The sequence below is a fragment of the Thamnophis sirtalis genome, unplaced genomic scaffold, assembly GCF_051295495.1.
Source record: "Thamnophis sirtalis isolate CommonGarterSnake01/CBP01778 unplaced genomic scaffold, rThaSir2_p1.2 scaffold_5, whole genome shotgun sequence".
In the NCBI taxonomy this organism is placed as follows: Eukaryota; Metazoa; Chordata; class Lepidosauria; order Squamata; family Natricidae; genus Thamnophis; species Thamnophis sirtalis.
The window spans coordinates 9,433,278-9,456,060 of record NW_028261385.1 but is presented as its reverse complement, the minus strand read 5'-3'; the positions used below and the strand labels follow the sequence as shown (position 1 = coordinate 9,456,060).

At 44.1% G+C, this 22,783-nt stretch overlaps 1 protein-coding gene across 1 annotated transcript; it reads right to left on the bottom strand.

The window, feature by feature from the left end:
• Positions 1-582: 582 nt before the first annotated feature.
• On the bottom strand, positions 583-18,246 carry HAUS1 (HAUS augmin like complex subunit 1). The gene is made up of 9 exons (XM_087715283.1): positions 18,039-18,246; positions 13,952-14,126; positions 11,024-11,159; positions 9,150-9,284; positions 6,430-6,553; positions 5,120-5,185; positions 3,874-3,945; positions 3,001-3,048; positions 583-914 (listed from the first exon to the last, which is right to left on the bottom strand). Exons 1-9 carry the CDS (start codon positions 18,057-18,059, stop codon positions 831-833), a joined length of 861 nt encoding a protein of 286 aa, XP_087571409.1. The 5' UTR covers positions 18,060-18,246; the 3' UTR covers positions 583-830.
• Between the last annotated feature and the right edge of the window lie 4,537 nt (positions 18,247-22,783).

Genomic DNA, 22,783 nt, shown 5'->3' with positions numbered 1-22,783 from the left:
CCCCCAGCCAGCGAGTTAAAGTCCACGCCTCTTCAGGTGGGCCAAGGTTGAGAAACACTGATCTAGGTGGTGGCAGCTTTGGTCATATGGCCCTTTTATAATACTTATGTCATCATTTTTTCCTTAGCGCTTCGAACGGCGCGAATTAGTCTTTGCGCTTATGTCTCCGCGGATAAGGGCTTTGCGGATTTGTGGTGGAACCGTGTGACACCCCCCCCACAGCCCATTTTGGGCCTAGCAGGCCTCCCTGAAGCCTCCTGGAACCAAAAAGGAACAAACACCCCACCCCCCACGCATGTGCGCACCACTACCCCAGCCCTGCGCATGTGCATGCATCTCCCGCACGCCTCCTGCCCAGGCGCAGCAGAAACCTGAAAATCAGCTGGCTGGTGGGAGGCGCGCACATGCGCAGTGGATCTAAGCTGAGGCAACGTTCATGTGCCCGCAAAGACCAGTGGCAGACGTGACATAGGTTCGCCATCACGAATCTAAGCCATTCAGAGTTACTGAGGAGTAAGATGGGCATCTGATAAATTTTATAAATAAATAATACTTTATTGTTACTTACAGTTACTTAGATACTTACAGTTATTCTTCTGTGAATGAGTTAGATGCAATAACATTTTACAGCACACAATAGGGTGACGGCCTAACCCAATTGCTTATATAAATCCCCATGTTAAACATTTTATTCAGCAAGACTGAATGCTATGAACGTAGTCCCAGGAAGAAAAATAAATTTATATACAATATGGCACGTTCTGTCAAGGGAAGAAACCAGCAGGCACAACAGCCACAATAATCTTCCCTTTTTGCACGCACCAGAATGATTATACGAATGGTCTTTTGGTAGGCAAAGTTGCCGAAAGTGCAGTCATATCCAGCTTTGTTGAAAATTCGGCCTCCAGGGCTTCCTGCAAAGGAAGGGGAAAAGAGCATCCCGTAAGATTTGTATTAAAGGAAAAAGGTCAGGCCTGGAAGGCATCTTTCGCATTGGGTCTTCAGACCTGCCACATTGGATGCTGTGGGAAATTGGGTTGTGGGGAAGTGTGATAGTCAAAATAACATTCCTTTCTCAGAGAGTCAAGGACGTCTCGCCCTGCACCTGGAGTGGTGTGACTGGGAAGCATCTCCAGTTGGGACGGTGCCTGATTGGACCATGTGACGGACATGTGAGGGCTGGGCAGGGGCTTGGACCTTCGTTTGGGTGGGGAAAACCTGGAAACTTTCAGATTCGGGTTTTCCCTCATGTGCCATGACATCTCCCTCCCTCCCTCTCTCTCCCTTCCCCCCCTCTCTCTATATAAGGGAAGCAGTATGCTCCCTCCCATATTTGGGCATACCAGGTGCTTTGACATAACACTTAATCATTTCCTTGGCTCAGCTGAAAAGGGAGCAGAGCCTGTGGCTTAGAGGTTAATATAACTGCCTAATATGTAAAAACAGTCCAGGTTCGAATCCCAGTAAGGATATGGGTAGCTGAGCTTGAAATAGATCTATACTAGTCTCCCTTCATTTGTTTATCAGAAAAATGATATAGATATCTATATCTATCTATCTATCATCTATCTATCTATCTATCTATCTATCTATCTATCTATCTATCTATCAATCATCTATCTATCTATCTATCTATCTATCTATCTAATGAATGACTCTGTGTGTGTGTGTGTGTGTGTGTGTTCCAGCATAACTCTGGAATGCTTCGCGCACAGATGACTTGCTCTCTGGAAACAAATACTGTGGGGATAAGACACCTCTAACACCTCTTGGTGCACGTGTTCTGTTAAGATACAGCCTGCTGGGCCTTAAAATGGCTTCTACCGTACTGCCGTAAAATGGCTTCTACTGTACAGAGCGGTGGAGATGCCGTGGTAACGGCTTCCCTGTACTCCACAAGGGGACTGCCTCTGTTAAGGGGGGAAATCCAACATTAGAAATTACATTTGGTTCGGGATTATTTTTGAGGACAAATGTATGGATTAGGATAAATAAATATCTGGGCAACGCCGTGTTATCAACTCGTCTCTAATAAAATGGAACTTTGAGGAACGTCAAGTCTCGGAGTCTTCTTTTGTTAGGGGTGTTACTTGGAACCTTGACAGAAAACAGTTCTTTCTTCAAAATGAAGAATACAGGTAGACCTCGACTTACGACCACAATGGAACCCCAGATTTCTGTCATGTCAGAGTGCACACAGCGTGACTACTATTTTGAGGCAATCCAGGAGCGAAATATAGTACACAGAGCTTTTGTCTGTATATAAACAGTGGTTTATCTACAAGACTTATATAACCATACATAGACGTATCAGGCAAATACTAGGCAATCAATCAATCTTCAATTCTCCACGGAGAACTACAATGGAGAGACACACACGAGGAGAGAAAGATTCACCCTCTCCTGGCCTCCTTTATATATGCAGCTTCTTAAAGTGGCAGTAACATCGCTGACTCAGCCTCATGTCATCATCTCAGTTTACAGCCTTACAGCTGTTAAATCATCATTACCCTGACATGTCACTAAGCCAGATCACCGTTAAATGAGTTTTGCTCCATTTTACGACCTTTCTTGCCACCATTGTCAAGCGAATCACTGCAGTTTGTTCAGTTACTGACACCGTTGTTAAGTGAATCTGGTTTCCCCATTTGACGTTGCTTGTCGGAAGGTCGCAAAAGGGGATCACCTGACCCCGGGACACTGCAGCTGTCATAAATATGAATCAGTGGCCAAGTGTCCGAATTTTGATCGCGTGACCACGGGGAGGCTGCAACCGTTGTTATGTGTGGAAAAATACTTCAAGCCGAGCCACGTTTTTCAGTGCCGTTGTCACTTTGAACGGTCACTAAATGAAACATTGTAAGTCGAGGACTGTCTGTACTGCCTTGGACTAAACATGCCTGATTCCTTCAATGACCTTCAGTGTATCCCTTCTGCTAGATGGAAATTAGCACCCATGTTAGCCCCGATTTCAGATTAATGCCAAAGGAAAAGACCTACCAGCTCTCTCTTGGCTTCTTCAATTTTCACTCGAGCAAGAGAAGGACTCTGAAAAGAAGAGGAAGACATAGCAATAGCACTTAGGAGTTCTGACCTAGGCTTCCCCCAAAAAGCCCAAGGCAGAGTCCTGGTCCCAAACAAAGCCCTTTTATTAAAGAAATACGAAGGAGGGAGGGAAAATGAATGAAGAAGAGAAAAAGGAAGGAAGGGGAAAAGGAAGGAAGAAGAGAAAAAGGAAGGGAGGGAGGAAGAGGAAGGAGAGAAGGGAGAAGGAAGAAAAAAGAATGAGGGTGGGGAAAGAAGGAAGGAAGAGGAGGGAGGGAAAGATATAAGGAAGAGGTGGGAGGGAAAAATGAATGAAGAAGAAAAAAGGAAGGAAGGGGAAAAGGAAGGAAGAAGAGAAAAAGGGAGGGAAGGAGAGAGGAAGGAAGGAGGAAAGAAGGAAGAAAAAAGAATGAGAGTGGAGAAAGAAGGAAGAGGAGGGAGGGAGGGAGGGAGGGAGGGAGGGAGGGAGGGAGGGAGGGAGGGAAAGAAATAAGGAAGAGGAGGGAGGGAAAAATGAATGAAGAAGAGAAAAAGGAAGGGGAAAAGGAAGGAAGAAGAGAAAAAGGGAGGGAGGGAGAGGAAGGAAGGAGGAAAGAAGGAAGAAAAAAGAATGAGCGGGGAAAGAAGGAAGAGGAGGAAGGGAGGGAAAAATGAATGAAGAAGAGAAAAAGGAAGGAAAAAGAGAAAAGGAAGGAAGGGAGGGGAAAATGAAGGCAGAGAAAAAGGAAGGAAGGGAAAAATGAATGAAAAAGAGAGGAAGGAAGGAAGGAAGGAAGGAAGGAAGGGAAAAAGGAAGGAAGAGAAAAAAGGGGGGAGGGAGGGAATTACCGGTGTGAGATCCAGATAAGATTCTATTTTCTTCTTTAAAGGAACTGACTGGTTCTTCATATCTGCCAGTTTCTGTGGAAATAATTATTTTATTTTATTTGAGTTTTTCCTGCTCTGTTTCATTTCATTTATATGAGAGGTAAAGTCTTCAATGTAGGACAGCAATTGAGCCCAAAGCTATTATTGCTTAGGGAACCGATTGGTGAAGTGGGCTTTTTGCCCTGTTTTACGACTTTTCTTGCCATCTTGCTTCACTGAACGTCTGCCGTTCTTAAGCTAGTCACGCTGTTGTGAAACGAACCTGCTTTCCCCACTGACTCTCCTTGTGGCAAAAGGGCATCAACACGACAGCTGTCACAAATTAGAAAACCTTTGCATTCTGTTTGGCTTTCTTTTGTTTTTAATTTTTCCATCAAATTATTTTCTCTCTCTTTCTCTCTCCCCCTCCTTCACTCTCTCTCTTTTTCTCTCTTTCTCTCCTCTGTCTGTTTCTGTGTGTTTCTCTCCCCCTCCTTCTCTCTTTTCTCCCCTTCCCTCCTTCACTTTTTTCTTTCTCTTCTGTTTCTGTGTCTCTCTCCCTCTCACCCACCCCATCCCTCTCCTTTTCTCTCCCTCCCTCTTTTCCCTCTCCCTCCCTGCTTCCCTCTTTTTTTCTTTCTCTTCTGTCTGTTTCTCTGTATGTTTCCCTCCCACTCCCTCCCTCCGTGCCTTTTCTATTTCTCCCTCCTTCACTCTTTTTTTTCTTTCTTTTGTCTGTTTCTGTGTTTCTCCCTCCCTCCCGCTCTTTTCTCTCTCCCTTTCTCCTTCTCTTTTTTCTCTCCTGTTTCTCTCTCCCTCCTTTTCTCTCTCCCTTTCTCCTTTTCTCTCTCCCCCTCCCTCCTTCACTCTTTTCTTTCTCTTCTGTTTCTCTGTTTCTTTCTCTCCCTTTTCCTCCCCCTCCCTCCTTCACTCTTTTTTCTTTCTCTTCTGTCTCTGTCTCTCCCTCTTTCCCTCCCCCTTTCTCCCTCCCTCCTTTTCTCTCCCTCCATTTTTCTCTCTCTTCCTCCTTCTCTCTCCCTCTTTTTTCACTGCAGGCCTTTGGACATCAGATGCTTGAATCCTGAACATTTTTAGAGAGGCGTTTAAGAGCTTAATCCCAGCAGATCCCAGCTCAACGGTTGCTGAATTATCATTTCTTCCAGCTGCCCAGGTTAAATACCAGAAAGGCTGGTGTCTGGTACTGTCTTATCCGTGGCATCCCACCCACCTCTGAAAGGGTCACCAGTGACTCATGGGTGAGGGAAGCATCCAGCCCACTCGCAGACAGCTGGTCCTGCAGGGAGAGAAGAGACAGATCAGTAAGAGGCCCGGTCTGTTACTTGATGTTTAGAGCTGAAGAAGCTTCTTGGATGAGAAGCGAAACGTCTTCAAAGAAAAAACAGAAAGTCCAGTTGTCTCTTGAAAAAAAAACCACCTTTGGGACAACCACGGCCAGGATGACTGAGAATCTCTACAGACATTTAGCAATAGAAGTCAATGTTTATTTACATCGCTGAAAAATTATAATAAGGTAAGGCCTCTTCCCAATCGAGTTCATTCAGCAAATGCTAGCGAAAAAATATCAGTCAAATCCCTGCTGCCAACATAAAGCTCACTAAAAGGACTTAGAGAGTCGCTCTCATCCATGTCTCTATGATCATGAATGAGTCAGAATCACCTGAATCGTCAGACTCGGTTCACCAACAAAAGCGCGCCCGACGAAACCGTGGTGACAAAACCGCGAGTTCTAAACCGCGCCAACGAATGAGCGCTGAAGCGCGTCAACAGCACGCCGACAGAAGCGTGCGCTAAACCTAACCCTTTCCTTAACTTAAATCGCGCTTCTGTCGTCGCGCTGTTGTCGTCGCGTTGATGACATTGCGGTTTTCACGCCGCGCTTTTGTCGTGCGCGCATTTGTCGGGTCACGGTCAGAATCATCTAAAGCCGTGATGATTTGAACCTATGCCACGCATGCCACAAATGGTACGCGGAAGACATTTGTTAGGGCACGCGAGGCGTTGCCCTGTCAGCTCCAGCTGACTTCAGCCTTCATTTTCAGCTGGTTTTTTTGCCCTCCGGAAGCCTCCCTGAAGCCTCCGGAGGGCAAAAAAACAACCCAACGCACAAACCGGAAGTTCAGGAACGTACTTCCGGTTTGCGTGTTGGGCCGTTTTTCACCCTCCGGGGGGGAGAAAAATAACACTACAGGCAAACAGGAAGTCCATACCCAAACTTCCGGGTTGCCCCTAGGGGCGTTTTTCGCCTCCGGAGGCTTCAGGGGGGGTGAAGTCTAAAGCAATACGGCGTAAAAAGTATTTTTACTATAAGCTTCTACTTTTTTCTTTCAAAATCCAAGCAAGCTAAAGTATCATTTGTTCTCCATTTCTCCAGATTTCAGCTGGCGGGGACTGGGGACCTGCAGTAACTTAAACCATACTTTTTAAATAAAATAAAAATAAATTCTTTCTTTGAGTCCCCCCCACCCCCCCAAATCAATTTCGTTCCTAGAGAAATCTGAGCAGTCTCGTCCGACTTACCTTAGCGGATCTAATTTCACATTTGATATCTTCTGATTTCTTCATTAGGAACTCCATCGTCTGCATTCGGCGATCAGCTGTTTTTTTTTCCTCTGCCAGAAATTTTTCGGATTTCAGCACATCCCTGCAAAGTAGCAACAGAAGAGAGAGTATTTGTAGCTCAGGGCTGAAGTGTAGAGCCCTCTCTGAGCTTGGTAGTTTTCTTGCAGGTGTTTCGTTACCCAACTAAGTACCGTATATACTCAAGTATAAGCCGAGTTTTTCAGCCCACTTTTTGGGCTGAAAAAAGCCGCCTCGGCTTAAACTCGAGTCAATGAAAAATTTGCCCGAAATGGAGGAGAAAAAGGGGGGGGCATGCCGCTGGGTGACGCTCTTGAATGGCCCGGCGCTCCTGTGAGTTTCCCCTCCCTGTGTCAGTTTGCCGCGCAGCGCGCACCGTACCATCCCCCCTCCTCACGTTCTAATGTAATGCAGGGCTGTCTTACGATTCCCCTTCCTCCCCCTCCTGCCGCTCTGCAACGATGTCCCACCTCCTCCTTGTTATGGCAAGCAGCCACATAACGATGTCCCAGAGCTAGTTTACTGTTTTTCTTTGAAATATTCAAAAACATTATTGGTATCTATTTTTATTTTTGAAATTTACCGGTAGCTGCTGCATTTCCCACCCTAGGCTTATACTCGAGTCAATAACTTTTCCAGTTTTTTGTGGTAAAATTAGGTGCCTCGGCTTATATTCGGGCCGGCCTATACTCGAGTATATACGGTAACAACATCAGTGCTACCGTAAAAATGAGTGGGGTGAGGAGGAGGACGACAACAGTGGGATCCTTGATGCCCTCTGAGCTTGTTTTCTTGCAGACATTTCATTACCCAACTAGGTGATATCATCAGTGCTAGAAGGGAGTGAGGTGTGCAGGGAGAAGGAGGAGGAGAACTGTGGGGTCCTTGGTGCTCTCTGAGCTTGGTAGTTTTCTTACAGATGTTTCATTCCCCAACTAGGGAACATCATCAGTGCTAGAAGGGAGTTGGGTTCGCATGGGGGAAGGAGGGGGGATGAGGAGGAAGATGACAACTGTGGGGTCCTTGGTGCCCTCTGAGCTTGTTTTCTTGCAGACATTCCCCTACCCAACTAGGTGATATCATCAGTGCTGGAAGGGAGTGAGATTCACAGGGGGGTGGGGAGGACTGTGGGGTCCTTGGTGCTCTCTGAGCTTGGTTGTTTTCTTGCAGACTTTTCTTAACCCAACTAGGTAACATCATCAGTGCTAGAAGGGAAAGAGGTTTGCAGAGAGGAGGAGGAGGAGGAAGAGGGGGATTGTGGGATCTTTGGTGCTCTCTAAGCTTGGTTGTTTTCTTGTAGACATTTCATTACCCAACTGGGTAAACATCACCAAGATTGCTAGCGCTGGCAACCAGTCCTGGGTGCTTTCAAAACCAGTATCCTCTGTCTGTTTCCTGAACTACTACCGTATTATCTCCTCTGTTTGGTTCTGCTTATGCCAACCCAGCAGTTCGAAAGCATGTGAACATGCAAGTAGAGAAATTGGAACCAATAGGAAGGTAACAGTGTTCTGTGCGCCTTTGGCGTTTAGTCATGCCATCCACATGGCCACTGAGACGTCTTCCAACAACACTGGCTCTTCGGCTTTGAAACGGAGATGAGCGCTGCCCCCTAGAGTCAGGAATGACTAGCAGAGGGGTTAGCCACCTGTGGCTCTGGAGCCACATGTGGCTCTTTCATCCCACTGTTGCAGCTCCCTGTTGCCGATTGACTTCACAATTAATAGGGTTAGGATTAGGGCTTTTGGTTAGGACAGGTAGAGGTAAAAGAATGCCGTCCTAGGAGGAGACTCTATGGTGAGGGAACCAGATTTTCGGTCGGCTCCAGAATTGAAAGGGGGGGGGCTTTCTGTTACGACCTTTGTGGCTCTCTGAGTGTTATTGTTAAGGTTTCTGACCCCTGGACTAGCACATACCATATTTTTCGGAGTATAAGATGCACCTTTTTCCCTCAAAAAAGAGGCTGAAAATCTGTGTGCGTCTTATACACTGAATACAGCATTTTTTTGCCTCCTGAAACCCCGCCCCCTTCACCAAAATGGCCGTGCAAAGCCTTTAGGAGGCTTCCAGAGTGCTCCTGGGGGCTGGGGAGGGCAGAAATGAGCAAAAAATGGGCTGTTTTTTACTCAATTTTGCCCCCCCCCCAAGCCCTCAGGAATACACTACAAGCCTCCTAAGGGCTATTCATGCCCTTTATTGGAAAAAAAAACGGGTCCGCTTTCACGAAAAACGGACCGTTTTTGGGAGGTTTGCAGACTGCAAAACCTTTTTTTTTTTTTTTTTTACATTTGCCTCTTCAAAACCTTGGTGCATCTTATACTCCGGTGCGTCTTATACTCCACAAAATACGGTATGTGCGAAAAGAACCTTTACCTTCACCTTTGGTTCTGTAATGCCATCTGAATCAAAACCCAGAATGCACACTTGGCATACATTTGGAAATCAAAAAGAGACAGCATGCTATTTCATTATGACAGATTCAGATCAGTGTGTGTGTGTCTGTGTGTGTTTATTTATATTTATACAATGTGTGTGTTTATATTTAAAAAGCGTAAGTCGAGCCAACTGACTAGCTGAAACTCTGCAAAAAAAACAAAAAACATTGGGAGCAAAGAAAGAGGGAGGGAAGGGAGGAAAAACGAAGGGCCACGAGTGCTTACTCCTGAAGGCGTTTCTCCAGCACAAGCGCTGATGTGAGCTTTCTTCTCAGGGTGCTGAGTTCCAGTTCCAGTTCTTTGCTTTTGGATTGCGCTCCGGACAGGTCAGAAGTCAAGTCGTTGATGGCAGGAATAAAACTAAAGATAAAAAGCCCAGGATTTGGTGGTATTTTGTTTACATCGAGAGCTGTCATAGAATTTAGCAATTGGTCACTATGAAATTCTGAGGGAGTTCTAATAAGTAAATAAACAGGTAGATTTCTTAAAAAATTGAATTTTTATTACAAACTTCGATATTCTCACCTCATTCATGGGCTTAGCATTTAGAAGACTAATATGTACCCCACAAAAAAATAAAATGTGATCCACCTTTTCCTCTATTTTCTTTATTTCTTAAAGTGTAAGCTACCATTTTGAGAAAGAGAATCTCTAAATGGAAACAGATGAATAAACAATAAATCTGTACTAGATTCTACCAAAGTTATTTCAGCCTCGAAGTTGAAATAATAAACAAATGCTGTACAGAGCTAATCTAAATTTCAATCATGTTTTAAAGCTAGAACTGTAGATTTCCGACTGTTCTACAAACCAGGGTAGAAAATATTCTGTTCTATAGGGGGGCAAAGGCATGCAGGCAGATATGGCTAGAGATAAATAGATGATAGAGACAGAGATGAAGGCAGACAAGCAGATATGAATAGATGAGAGAGAGAAAGATGGATAGAGATAAATAAATGTTAGAAATAGACAGATAGGCAGGCAGCTAGAAATGGATAGATATAGATGAGATAGGTAGATAGATAGATAGATAGATAGATAGATAGATAGATAGATGGATAGATGGATAGATGGATAGATGGATAGATGGATAGATGGATAGATGGATAGATGGATAGATGGATAGATGGATGACAGATACATGATAGATATGATAGAGAGAGATGGATGATAGATGCTACATAGAGATGAGAGAGGGGGATGATAGATAGATGACAGATATAGATAGATAGATAGATAGATAGATAGATAGATAGATAGATAGATAGATAGATAGATAGATAGATAGATAGATAGATAGATAGATAGACAGACAGACAGAGATAGATAGATAGATAGATGATAGATAGATAGATAGATAGATAGATAGATAGATAGATAGATAGATAGATAGATAGATAGATAGATAGAGATGGATGATAGATAGATGCTACATAGAGAGAGATGAGAGATAGAGGGATGATAGATGATATGACAGATAAGATAGATAGATAGGTAGGTAGGTAGATAGGTAGGTTGGTAGGTAAATAGACAAAGACAGAGATGAGACAGATAAGATAGATAGATAGATGATGATATATGATAGATGGATATGATAGAGATGGATGATAGATAGATAGATAGATAGATAGATAGATAGATAGATAGATAGATAGATAGATAGATAGATAGATGATAGATAGACAGACAGACAGACAGACAGATATGGATGATATATAGATGCTACATAGAGAGAGAGAGATGAGAGAGAGAGGGATGATAGATGATTAGATAGATATGACACATGATAGATAGGTAGGTGGGTAGATAGATGATGGATAGATACCATAGATGGATGGATTGTAGATGGATGGATGGGTGGGTAGACAGATAAATAGAGGGAGGGATGGAGAGAGGAAGGAAGGAAGGAAGGAAGGAAGGAAGGAAGGAAGGAAGGAAGGAAGGAAGGAAGGAAGGAAGGAAGGAAGGAAGGGACTGTTTAAATTTTCCCCAACTTTTCTCTCTAAAAAAACTACTAATGATCATGAAAGGCCTGTCATTCCTTCCTCAAAGTTGGCACGGCAGCATACAGAAACATTTTCGGGAGAGAGTTCCAGCACCTGGCAAGAGACGTGTCCTTTGTTTCCAGAGCCAAGGCGATGTCCACTAGGTGATTTAGGTAGCTCGTACTGGCTTTAGAGAGGCTGCTAAGGGAAAGATTCAGACCTTCCATTAACAGTTCCTGCAGGAAGAGGCCTGGGGAAACAAAGGTAAGACAGCTTGTGTTTTAAGGAAACCTTAGGGCCATGATGGCAAAACTATGGCAGATATATCTCTCGGCGGGCACACCAGCCGTCGCCCCAGCCGAGCTCCATCGTACATGCATGTATGCCTCCCACCAGCCAGCTGGTCTTTGGGTCTCTACTGTGCATGCGCGGGTGGCAGGGCACATGCAGGGTATGTTTGCACACATGAATGAGGGAGGGGGGCATGCACTGGAAAGGTGCTTGCATTCCATTTTGGGGGCTTGCGCAGCGCCCCCACGGCCCATTTTGACTTCCAGGTTGATGCAGGAGGGCCCTTCACACCCCTGGAAGCAAAAAATAGGTGTGGGGAGGGGGAAGCACAGGAGGTTGTGTGTGCATGCATGGGGGTTGCGCACACATGTGCGGGCAGCTTGCACGCACAGAGCAGAGGGTGGGGCGCGCGGAGGGGTCACGCACATTGCATTATGGGTGTGGTCACATGCATGCCCTTTCAGCATGTGACACCAAAAAGGTTAGCCATCCCTCCTTTAGGGCATAAGTATGTTTGGCCTGAGGCTGACACAATTACTCTAATCTACCATATTTTTCGGAGTATAAGACGCACCAAGATTTTGAAGAGGCAAATTTTTTTAAAAAAGGGTTTTGTACTCTGCAGACCCTCCAGAAATGGCGCGTTGTTCACAAAAATGGGTCCATTTTTTGTCAAATAGGGGACATGCATAGCCTTTAGGAGGCTTATAGAGTGCTCCTGGGGCTGGGAAGGGTAGAAATGAGCGAAAAACAAGCCGAAAAACAAGCGGCTAGGCATGGGCATTTTTGCGAAGGGGGCGGGGTTTCGGGAGGCCAAAAATGCTGTATTCAGTGTATAAGACGCACCCAGATTTCACCCTCTTTTGGGGGGAAGGTGCGTCTTATACTTGGAAAAATATGGTAATTAAGAGAACCAGTTGGATGTAGTAGATAGTCCCGTCTTACAGCCATAATAGAGCCCAAAATTTCTGTGGCTGAGCAAGACAGTGGTTACGGGGTTTTTTTGCCCCATTTTAGCACCTTTCTTGCCACAGTTGTTAAGTGAATATTTTCAGTTGTTATGTTAGTTACATGCTTTTTCAGTGAATCGGGCTTCCCCACTGGCTTGTCTTGTCAGCAGGTTGCAAAAGGGGATCGCGTGAAACTGGGGCATTGCAGCTGTCATAAAAATGAATTGCCAAGCATCTAAATTTCGATCATGTGACCATGGGGTTGCTGCAATGGTGATAAGTGACTTTTTTTCGGTTGAGCACTATCTGACTATCTAACACAGTCTTTCTCAACCTTGTTAAGTTTAACCTTCATGGACATCAGCTCCCAGAATTCCCTAAACCAGCTAGACTGCTGGGGAATTCTGGGAGTTGCAGTCCAAACAGTTTAAATTTGCCAAAGTTGAGAAACACTGATCTAACAAAATGAAATTCAATGTAGAGAAAAATAAAGTCTTAGGCAAGAAACACCGAAAGTAGACTTGTAAACTGGGTGAAACCAGGCTTATTTTTACTTTTTTTTGTAAAAGGTTTTTTAATTTTTCCTTTCAAATTCATTCTTAGATATACATTCTTATAATTGTTATTTAACATACGTCAATTCATATTTTTACGCCTGTATATTTACATTTTGATATTTTCTTATTTCCCCTCCCCCTATATTAATCATGTGTCGTCTGAGATACTTATTTCATGTTTTGTTCCTTTTTCTTTCTATTTATACCTTTTTTCAAGCCACTCATAAAATCGCCCCCATGTCCTGCAGTGCACTGATTCCTCTTCGTCCTTTATTCTCAATGTCAACCTGTTCATTTCTGCACAATCTAATATCTTCTTTATTACCTCCCCTTCCGATGGGATTTTGTCTGCTGGGTGAAACCAGGTTTAATAGCGGTAACTGTGAGAGGGATCTTGGAGTCTTAGTGGACAACCAGCTAAATATGAGCCAAGAGTTTGTGGCAGCATCCAAAAAAGCCAATGCAATCCTAAATTGCATTAACAGAGGGACATATTAAGATCAAGTGAGGTAGTACCACTCTATAAAGACTTAGTAAGACCACACCTAGAACACTGCATCCAGTTTTGGTCACACTATAAAAAAGATGTGGAGACTCTAGAAAGAGTGCAGAGAAAAGCAACCAAGATGATGAGGGGACTGGAGGCTAAAACATACGAAGAACGGTTGCAGGAACTGGGCATGGCTAGTCTAGAGAAGAGAAGGACCAGGGGAGACATGATAGCAGTCTTCCAATATTTGGTGGGCTGCCACAGAGAGGAGGAGGTCAAGCTATTTTCCAAAGCACCCAAGGCCAGATAAGGAATAATGGATGGAAACTGACCAAGGTGAGATTCAACCTAGAAATAAGGAGAAATTTTCTGACAGTGAGAACAATCAACCCATGGAACAGAAGTTGCCTTCGGAAGTTGTGGAAGCTTCATCACTGGAGGCTTTCAAGAAGAGACTCGACTGCCATCTGTCAGAAATGGTGTAGGGTCTCCTGCTTGGGCAGGGGGTTGAACTAGAAGACCTCCAAGATCCCTTCCAACTCTGTGTTAAACCTGTAGTTAAAGCACTAGTCTAGAAACCAGGCGACTGTGAGTTCTAGTCCCACCTTAGGCATGGAAGTTGGCTAGATAGTTACCTCACAGGAAAGTTGTAGTGGGGAAAATAGGATGCGGAAGGAATATTAGGCATGTCCACCCTTTCTAAAAATATTGTTACTTATCAAAACAATAAAGGCAGGGAATAAATTAATCTCACCATCTGACTCATACTCCACTGCTTTCTGCTTCATATCTTCAATTAACAAGTTGACATCCCCATCTCTGGATTCATTGCATTCGGCCAGCTCATACAAAATATCCACTGTCCGTGTGTTCATTTCGAAAAGAGGAATCGGCTGCTCTCCAAAAACATTCTTCAACCATGAAGTGACCTGTTACAGAACGAAAAGAATGACGGTTTTTTTTCTCCTCCATTTGACTTCCGGGTTACAAACACATTTCAAAAGGTGAGTAGGCGTGACTGTAATATTTCAGTGTCGTGGCATTTTAGAATTTTTATTAATGTATTTTTTTATTGAAAAGTGTTTTTTTATTTGTCATTTTCCAAACATTAAAATCACAATTACACTTTTTTTAGCAGATTGTTTTATTATTTTTTCCCTTCTACAACACCTTACAGTCATTATATCAACATTGTTATGTCATCATACCTGTACATGTATATAATATTTCGCTTCTATATTTACACATCTTTATACACAGTTCTATATATATTTATATATGTTTTTTGGCTTAATTAATTTTATTCTTGTTTTGCAGCCATTTGAACCAATTGTTCCAAATTTCATAATATTCCGACTCTTCTTTATCTTTTAATTTCAGTGTTAATATGTCCATCTCTGCACAATCCAAAGGTTTTTTTTATCACTAATTCGTCCGAGGGGGTATTATTTTGTTTCCAGCATTGGGCAAATGCTATTCTAGCTGTAGTTAGCAGATGTGTTAATATGTACTTAACTTTCTTTGTAGATTTCCCTTTGATTATTCCCAGTAGAAAGATTTCGGGTTTGTATTTTATCTGTTCTCCTGTAATTTCTTGCACCCATTTCCAAATTTTTGTCCAATATTTTTGTGTTTCCGGGCAGGTCCACCATATGTGATAATAGGTCCCTTGTACTTTTTTTACATTTCCAGCAGGTCGGCTTCATGTTTGGGTACATTTTAGCCAATCTTGTTGGTGATAAATGCCAACGATAAAACATTTTGTATATATTTTCTTTAAGTGCTGCTGATCGTGTTAGTTTATAATTTGTGTTCCAAATTCTTTCCCAATCCACTAGATCTATGTTGTAACCAACGTTTTTGGCCCACGCTATCATGCAACCTTTAACTTTTTCTTCTTCTAATGTTACTTCTAATAAATATTTGTAAATTTTCGTTATGACTTTACTTTCTGGGCCAATTAAAATCTTATCTATTTGTTGTACACAATTGCACTTTTACAGCTTTCTTTTATCAGTTATTTCTTTTTTCTGATTTCAGGTTTTCCATTTTCCATTCTATTATCTTATACATATTCTTCGTTGTTTCATACTTTCTCATTTTTACAATATATACATCTATATAGAATATTTCCATCTCTATTGCTTTCTAAGTATATGCCATCTCTTTTCATTGTAATTACTGTGTGTTCCTTATGCATTGATTTTACATCTCTTTTCAAGCCAGTTGTACCACCTGTTCCATATCTTGTAGAACTCTGTTTCCTCTCTATCTCTTAGTTCCACTGTTAGCTTGTCCATTTCCGAGCATTCTAGCAGTGTTTCTCAACCTTGGTAACTTGAAGATGTCCGGACTTCAACTCCCAGAATTCCCCAGCCAGCGAATGCAGGGGTGAAATTTTGAGTAGTACAGAGAACCGGCAAATACCACCTCTGGCTGGCCCCAGAGTGGGGTGGGAATGGAGCTTTTGCAGGGAATAGGGATTTTGCAGTATCCTTCCCCTGCCACACCCACCAACCCATGGCCACAGAAGCGGTAGTAGAAAAATTGAATTTCACCACTGCTAAGAGGGGACTAGAACTCACAGTCTCCTGGTGATTGGCCCAAAGTCACCCAGTCAACCTTCTTGCCTATGGCGGGATTAGAATTCCCTGTCTCCTGGTGATTGGCCCAAAGTCATTTTAAACAACTTTCGTCCTGTCTCCAACCTCCCCTTTATCGGGAAGGTTGTTGAGAAGGTGGTGGCCTTCCAGCTTCAACGGGCCTTGGAGGAAGCTAGTTATCTTGACCCCTTCCAGTCCGGCTTCAGACCTGGTTACAGCACAGAAACCGCTTTGGTCGCATTGACCGATGATCTCTGGAGGGCCAGAGATGGAGGCTATGCATCCATCCTGGTTCTCCTTGACCTCTCAGCGGCTTTCGATACCATCGACCATGGTATCCTTCTGCGACGACTGCGGGAGGTGGGAGTGGGAGGCACTGTTTTACAGTGGTTCTCCTCCTACCTCTCGGACAGGTCGCAGTCGGTGTTGGTCGGGGGGCAGAGATCGTCCCTGAGGCCCCTAACATGTGGGGTGCCACAGGGTTCGGTCTTATCCCCCCTACTATTTAACATTTACATGAAACCGCTGGGCGAGATCATTCGGAGGCACGGGATAAAATACCACCAATATGCGGACGATACGCAACTGTATCTGTCCGCCCCGTGCCAACTCAATGAAGCGGTGGACGTGATGAACCAGGGTCTAGAGGCCGTTAGGAACTGGATGAGCGCTAACAAACTGGTACTCAACCCGGACAAGACTGAGTGGCTGTTGTGCTTCCCTCCCAATAATTTGGCTAATGTACCAACACTTAGGCTGGGGGGTCAAATTTTACACCCCTCAGATAGGGTCCGCAACTTAGGAGTCCTCCTGGACCCACAGCTGACTTTTGACCACCAGCTGTCAGCTGTGACCAGGGGGGCATTTGCCCAGGTTCGCCTGGTCCGCCAGTTGCGGCCCTACCTAGACCGGGAGGCTCTCACAACAGTCACTCGAGCCCTTGTGATCTCTAGGCTGGAATACTGCAATGGGCTCTACATGGGGTTGCCCTTGAAGTGCATCCGGCGACTACAGTTAGTCCAGAATGCAGCCGCGCGAGTGATAGTGGGCGCACCGCGGTTCGCCCACGTTACACCTGTCCTCCGCGAGCTGCACTGGCTACCTGTTGGTCTCCGGGTGCGCTTCAGGGTACTGATGACCACCTTTAAAGCACTCCATGGTAGTGGATCTGGGTACTTGAGAAACCGCCTCCTGCCGATTACCTCCCTTCGACCAATTCGATCGCACAGACTGGGCCTCCTCCGAATTCCATCTGCCAGTCAATGCCGACTGGCGACCACACGGAGGAGAGCCTTTTCTGTTGCAGCTCCAACCCTGTGGAACGATCTCCCCGCTGAGATCCGTACCCTCACCACCGTCCAGACCTTCCGCGCAGCCCTCAAGATCTGGCTCTCCCAGCAGGCCTGGGGATAGGTTCCTAATTCACCCGCCCGAGTGTTTGATTGTTGAACGAAAGTTGTGTTTTACTATTTTTTCTTTGTTCACATTTTGTTTTGTTTTTGATGTTGCACTTCCCTCCCTTGTGATTGTAAGCCGCCCTGAGTCCCCTCAGGGAAAAGGGCGGCCTATAAATTTTAATAAATTCAAATTCAAATTCAAATTCAAATAAATTCAAATTCAAATTCAAAGTCACCCATCCTAATAATAAGGGAGAACACAGAGATCACTCCTCTAACAAATATCAAACTTTTATCTAGAAGCTCACAAATCGTATACAAAAGCTTTGAGCCTGGCAGAATATTATTTGTTAAATATTGTCATTTGTTATACTGGAGTTGCAGAATCAAATAGGCTTTAAGTTGGCTTAAAGCCCAAACTAGGAAACACAAAACACAGGGGAACGCGCCTTTTCAGGAAAATCTTTCCAATCCTGGGTATTTTTTTATTCTTTCATATATATATATAGATATATAGATAGATATAGATAGATATAGATATATAGATAGATATAGATATAGATATAGATATATAGATATAGATATATATAGATATAGATATATAGATATATAGATATAGATATACACACACACACACATACACACACACACATAGACACACATGTATGTATGTATACATATACGTGTACATATACATATAAATATACACACACAGACACACATATACACACATACATACACATGTATGTATATATGCATACACACATACACATATATGTATGTATACATGTACATGTACATACACACACACACATCCCCGAATGGTCCCAACCTCGCTCACCTTCGTTATCTTTTCCTCCATTCTGCTTCGCTTCTCCCTGCGGTGCAAACTTCCCGCTTCCCCGTTTCTCGGTCGCTGGCCAATGACGTCATCGGAAACAGGGGCTCTTGGGAGCTGTAGGCCGGCAGTTGCGCTACTTTCCCCTGCAGCCTGAACTAACCTCTCGCAAGGAAAAGAAAGGGCGTGTCTTTTTTGTCCTTTTAAGGTCAAGGGTCTGACGTGGAAAGGAGGAGGGGGGAATAGTGGAACTGAGGGGGGGGGTATGCTTTAAAAGTTACTTTGAGCCAGGTGGATGCCCCCCCCCCCGACCCTTGATCGAGTTAAATTTATTATTATGGAGAAATTTTATTGTCTGTCAGTGAGAACCGTTTAACACAGTGTTTCTCAACTTTGTCAACTTGAAGATGTCTGGACTTACACTGGTTTAACAGATTAACAAAGTTGGAAGGGACCTTGTAGGTCTAGTCCAACCCTCCCCTGCCCAAGCAGGAGACCTTACACCAGTGTTTCTCAACCTTGGTGACTTTAGGTCCTGTGGACTTCAATTTCCAGAATTCCCCAAGCCACCTGGCTGGGGAATTCTGGGAGTTGAAGTCCACAGAACTTAATGTCATCAAGGTTGAGAAACACTGCCCTACACCATTCCTGACAGATGGCAGCCCAGTCTCTTCTTGAAAGCTTCCAGTGATGAAGCTCCCACAATTTCCAAAGGCAACTTCTGTTCCATGGGTTGATTGTTCTCACTGTAGAAAATTTCTCCTTATTTCTAGGTTGAATCTCACCTTGGTCAGTTTCCATCCATTATTCCTTACCTGGCCTTCAGGTGCCTTGGAAAACAGGTTGACCCCATCCTCTCTGTAGCAACCCCTCAAATATTGCAACACTGCTATCCTGTCTCCCCTGGTCCTTTTCTTCCCTAGACTAGCCATGTCGAATTCCTGCAACCGTTCATCATATGTTTTAGCTTCCAATCCCCAAATCATCTTGGTTGCTCTTCTCTGCACTTTCTATTGTCTCAACGTCTTTTTATGGTGACCAAAACTGGATGCAGTATTCTAGGTGTGGTCTTACTGAGGCTCTAAAGAGTGGTATTAGTAAGGTTTAAGGTTTAAGATTTATTTAATTTGTATGCCGCCCTATTCCCAAGAGACTCAGGGCAGCTAACAATCTGGGGGGAAGGGGGGGTACAAAATAAAAGAGCCAAGGTGGCGCAGTGGTTAAATGCAGCACTGCAGGCTACTTCAGCTGACTGCAGTTCAGCAGTTCGGCTGTTCAAATCCCACCAGGCTCAAGGTTGACTCAGCCTTCCATCCTTCCGAGGTGGGTAAAATGAGGACCCGGATTGTTGTTGGAGGCAATATGCTGACTCTGTAAACCGCTTAGAGAGGGCTGAAAGCCCTATGAAGCGGTATATAAGTCTAACTTGCTATTGCTATTGCTAAAAGTAAAAAGACAAACAATTTAAAAATACGGCAACATTCATACCTCAGATGGGGCTGGAAGATTCAACAGCCCCAGGCCTGCCGGAACAACCAGGTCTTAGTAGCTTTGCGGAAAGCCAGAAGGGTGGTAAGGGTCCGGATCTCAACGGGGAGATCGTTCCAGAGGGCCGGAGCAGCCACAGAAAAGGCCCTCCCCTGGGGAATTGCCAGCCGACATTGGCCGGCAGATGGAATTCGGAGGAGGCCTAGTCTGTGGGATCGAATCGGTCTTTGGGAGGTAATTGGCAGGAGGCGGTCTCTCAAGTACCCAGGTCCGATGCCATGTAGGGCTTTAAAAGTAACGACTAGCACCTTGAAGCGTGTCCGGAGACCAATGGGCAGCCAGTGCAGCTCGCGGAGGATAGGTGTGACGTGGGTGTACCGAGGTGCACCCACAATCGCTCGCGGGGCTGCGTTCTGGACAAGCTGAAGTCTTCGAACACTCTTCAAGGGCAGCCCCAAACTTGAAACTCACAAAGAAGTGAGGAGTACATCACTTGATCTTGATTGTATCCCTCTGTTAATGCAATTTAGGATTGCATTGGCTTTTTTGGATGCTGCCACACATTGTTGGCTCATATTTAGATATATACTATATATCAGACTATATATCTACTTTTAGTTTTTCTTGCCTAAGTAAGACTTTACTTTTCTCTACATTGAATTTCATTTGGTTAGATCGGGCCTTTCAAGATCCATCTGGATCTTGAACCTATCATCTAGGATGTTGGCTATTCCTGCCATCTTAGTATCATCTGCAAGTTTGGCAAGTTCCCCTTCTCTTTCCTCATCTAAGTCGTTTATGAAGATATTGAAGAGTACTGGGCCTAAGACGGAACCTTGTGGTACCCCACTGCTTACTTCTCTCCATGTAGATGTAGTACTGTAGGAAGTTATCACCCAGCCCTCTCCCAGAAAAAGGGAAATATCCTAGGAAATGTTGAAAAGGCAGAATATTATATTTCCCTGGATGTGAAAGGAAGAAATGTTTTAAAGAGAAACTTCCTGCAGCTTCCTGCCTCCCCCCCCCCCCACCATTTGTCAATGGGTCATTAAGAAGGCCAAGCTGGTCCCTTTACATAATAAAGAGTTCTCCACTTCAGCTCCAGGGGGATGGGATTAAGGCATGATAATATTGGTACTTTACCCAACTCGCCACATGGCATCTGAGAACTCAACCAAACCTGGATTCAAAACGCAGCCTAGAGAGTTGCCCCTGCATGGGCCCATGGGAGTCTGACAACCAATCAGAATACAAGATCAAGATCAAAGGCCAGAGAGGGCATAAAACCAGGGACTCAGCTTCTCTTCCCCCCTTTACCCTTCCTTCTCTGCTCCACCAACATTGAAGCATGTGATCACCTTTTCTGTTCAGGGCTCAAGCCATGATGTGATCCTGTCCACCATTAAACCACCTTTCCAAGCAGCCTCCATGTTTCAATTAAAAAAAAAATTGTATCAATGAAAGCTCTCTTGTTGTATTTTTTTAATTAAGACAAAAGATGTTAATCAGGATAAATTGCTGCGTTGATACTTTTCGAAAAGTATCAACGCAGCAATTTATCCTGATTAACATCTTTTGTCTTAATTAAAAAAATACAACAAGAGAGCTTTCATTGATACAATTTTTTTTTTAATTGAAACATGGAGGCTGCTTGGAAAGGTGGTTTAATGGTGGACAGGATCACATGGGTTGTTTTGGTTCTGGGGAAAAGAAGGCACATGGGTGGGAGAGATAGACAGATTTAGCCTTGGAGTTTCCTGTTCCTGTGTAAGAAATGTATTCTGATTGGTTGTCAGACTCCCGTGGGGCCATACAGAGGCAACTCTGTTAGGCTGTTTTGAGTCCCAAGCTTGGTTGAGTCTTGCTAGGTGATGTAAGCTTCCCAGGTGCCACGTGGTAAGTTCTGTTGTTAAATGGGTAGAGGGCTAATCCTACCTTTGTTGATCTTGGGTTGAGGGTATTTGCTTATGAATATACCTAGCTATCTCTTTGTCAATTGTTGGAAGAAATGTCTTTCTGAGTTCAGTTCCAAGTGAGGAAAAAGATACTGGAAACATGGAGGCTGCTTGGAAAGATGGTTTAATGGTGGACAGGATCACATGGCTTGATATCCTGAACAGAAAAGGGGGACCCCATGCTTCCAGATGTTGGGTGAAGAAGAAAAAGAGGCAGAGATGCTGAAAGTCTCTGGTTTTATGCCCTCTCTGGGCTTCGAACCTGAGCTTGTATTCTCATTGGTTGTCAGACTCCCATGGGGCCATGCATGGGCAACTCTGTAGGCTGTGTTTTGAGTCCAGGTTTGGTTGAGCATTGCTTCTTCCCAGATGCCACGTGGTGAGATGGGTGGAAAGCTAACCCTACCTTTGTTATGTAGAATAGACTGGCTCAGTCCTTAATGGCTCATTGACAAGGGGAAGGGGGAGGGAGCTGCAAGGAGCTACTTTGTCTTTAAAAACATGTTTCTCCATTCCTGATCCAGGGAAATATAATATTCTGCCTTTTTAATATCTCCTAGGACATTTCATTCATCTAGGAGAGGGGTGGGTGCTAACTTCCTACAACACAAAACAAGCCTCTAAATTACAAAAACAGCTGTAGAACAACTGTATAAAATCCCATGTGTTCATCAAACCAGCTGGGTCCGCTGCCCAGAATGACTCATGTGCTTGGTGGTTCTGCTTCCCCACTAAAACCATCTTTCCAATCAGTCTCTATGTTTCCAGTGTCTTTCTCCCCACTTGGAACTGAACCCTGAGGGACGTTTCTTCCATCCATAGCATTGTCAGACATTAAAACCCACCCCCATCTCCTAGAAAAATGAAATATCCCGGGAAATATTGAAAAGGCAGAATGTTATATTTCCCCAGATCAGAAATGGAGAAACATGTTTTTAGGCAGGAAGCAGACTCACTCTTAATAGCCCCCACCTTTGCCAATGGGCCATTTAAAAAGGTCTTAGTCTACTCTACATAACAATGGTAGGATTAGTCTCCTACAGAAACTTACCACATGGCATCTGGGAACTCAACCAAGCTTGGGACTCAAAAGACAAAGTGATCCCCCTTTTCTGTTCAGGAGTTCAAGCCATGATGTGATCCTGTCCACCATTAAAATCATCTTTCCAAACAGCCTCCATGTTTCCAGTGTCTTTTCCCCCACTTGGGACTGAACCCAGAAGGACATTTCTTCCCTCCATAGCATTAAGCTAGATCCTAATTTTGATAGAAAGATAAAATGATTCATTTATGGAGAACAGAGAA

Bases quoted from the DNA above. Each gene is read 5' to 3' on its own strand.
- HAUS1 (XM_087715283.1), bottom strand. From the start codon at position 18,059: ATGGAGGAAAAGATAACGAAG. The intron at 14,127-18,038 runs GTGAGCGAGGTT...GTTCTGTAACAG, and splicing joins TGGAGGAAAAGATAACGAAG to GTCACTTCATGGTTGAAGAA. The intron at 6,554-9,149 runs GTAAGCACTCGT...GCTACTTTGCAG, and splicing joins CTGGAGAAACGCCTTCAGGA to GGATGTGCTGAAATCCGAAA.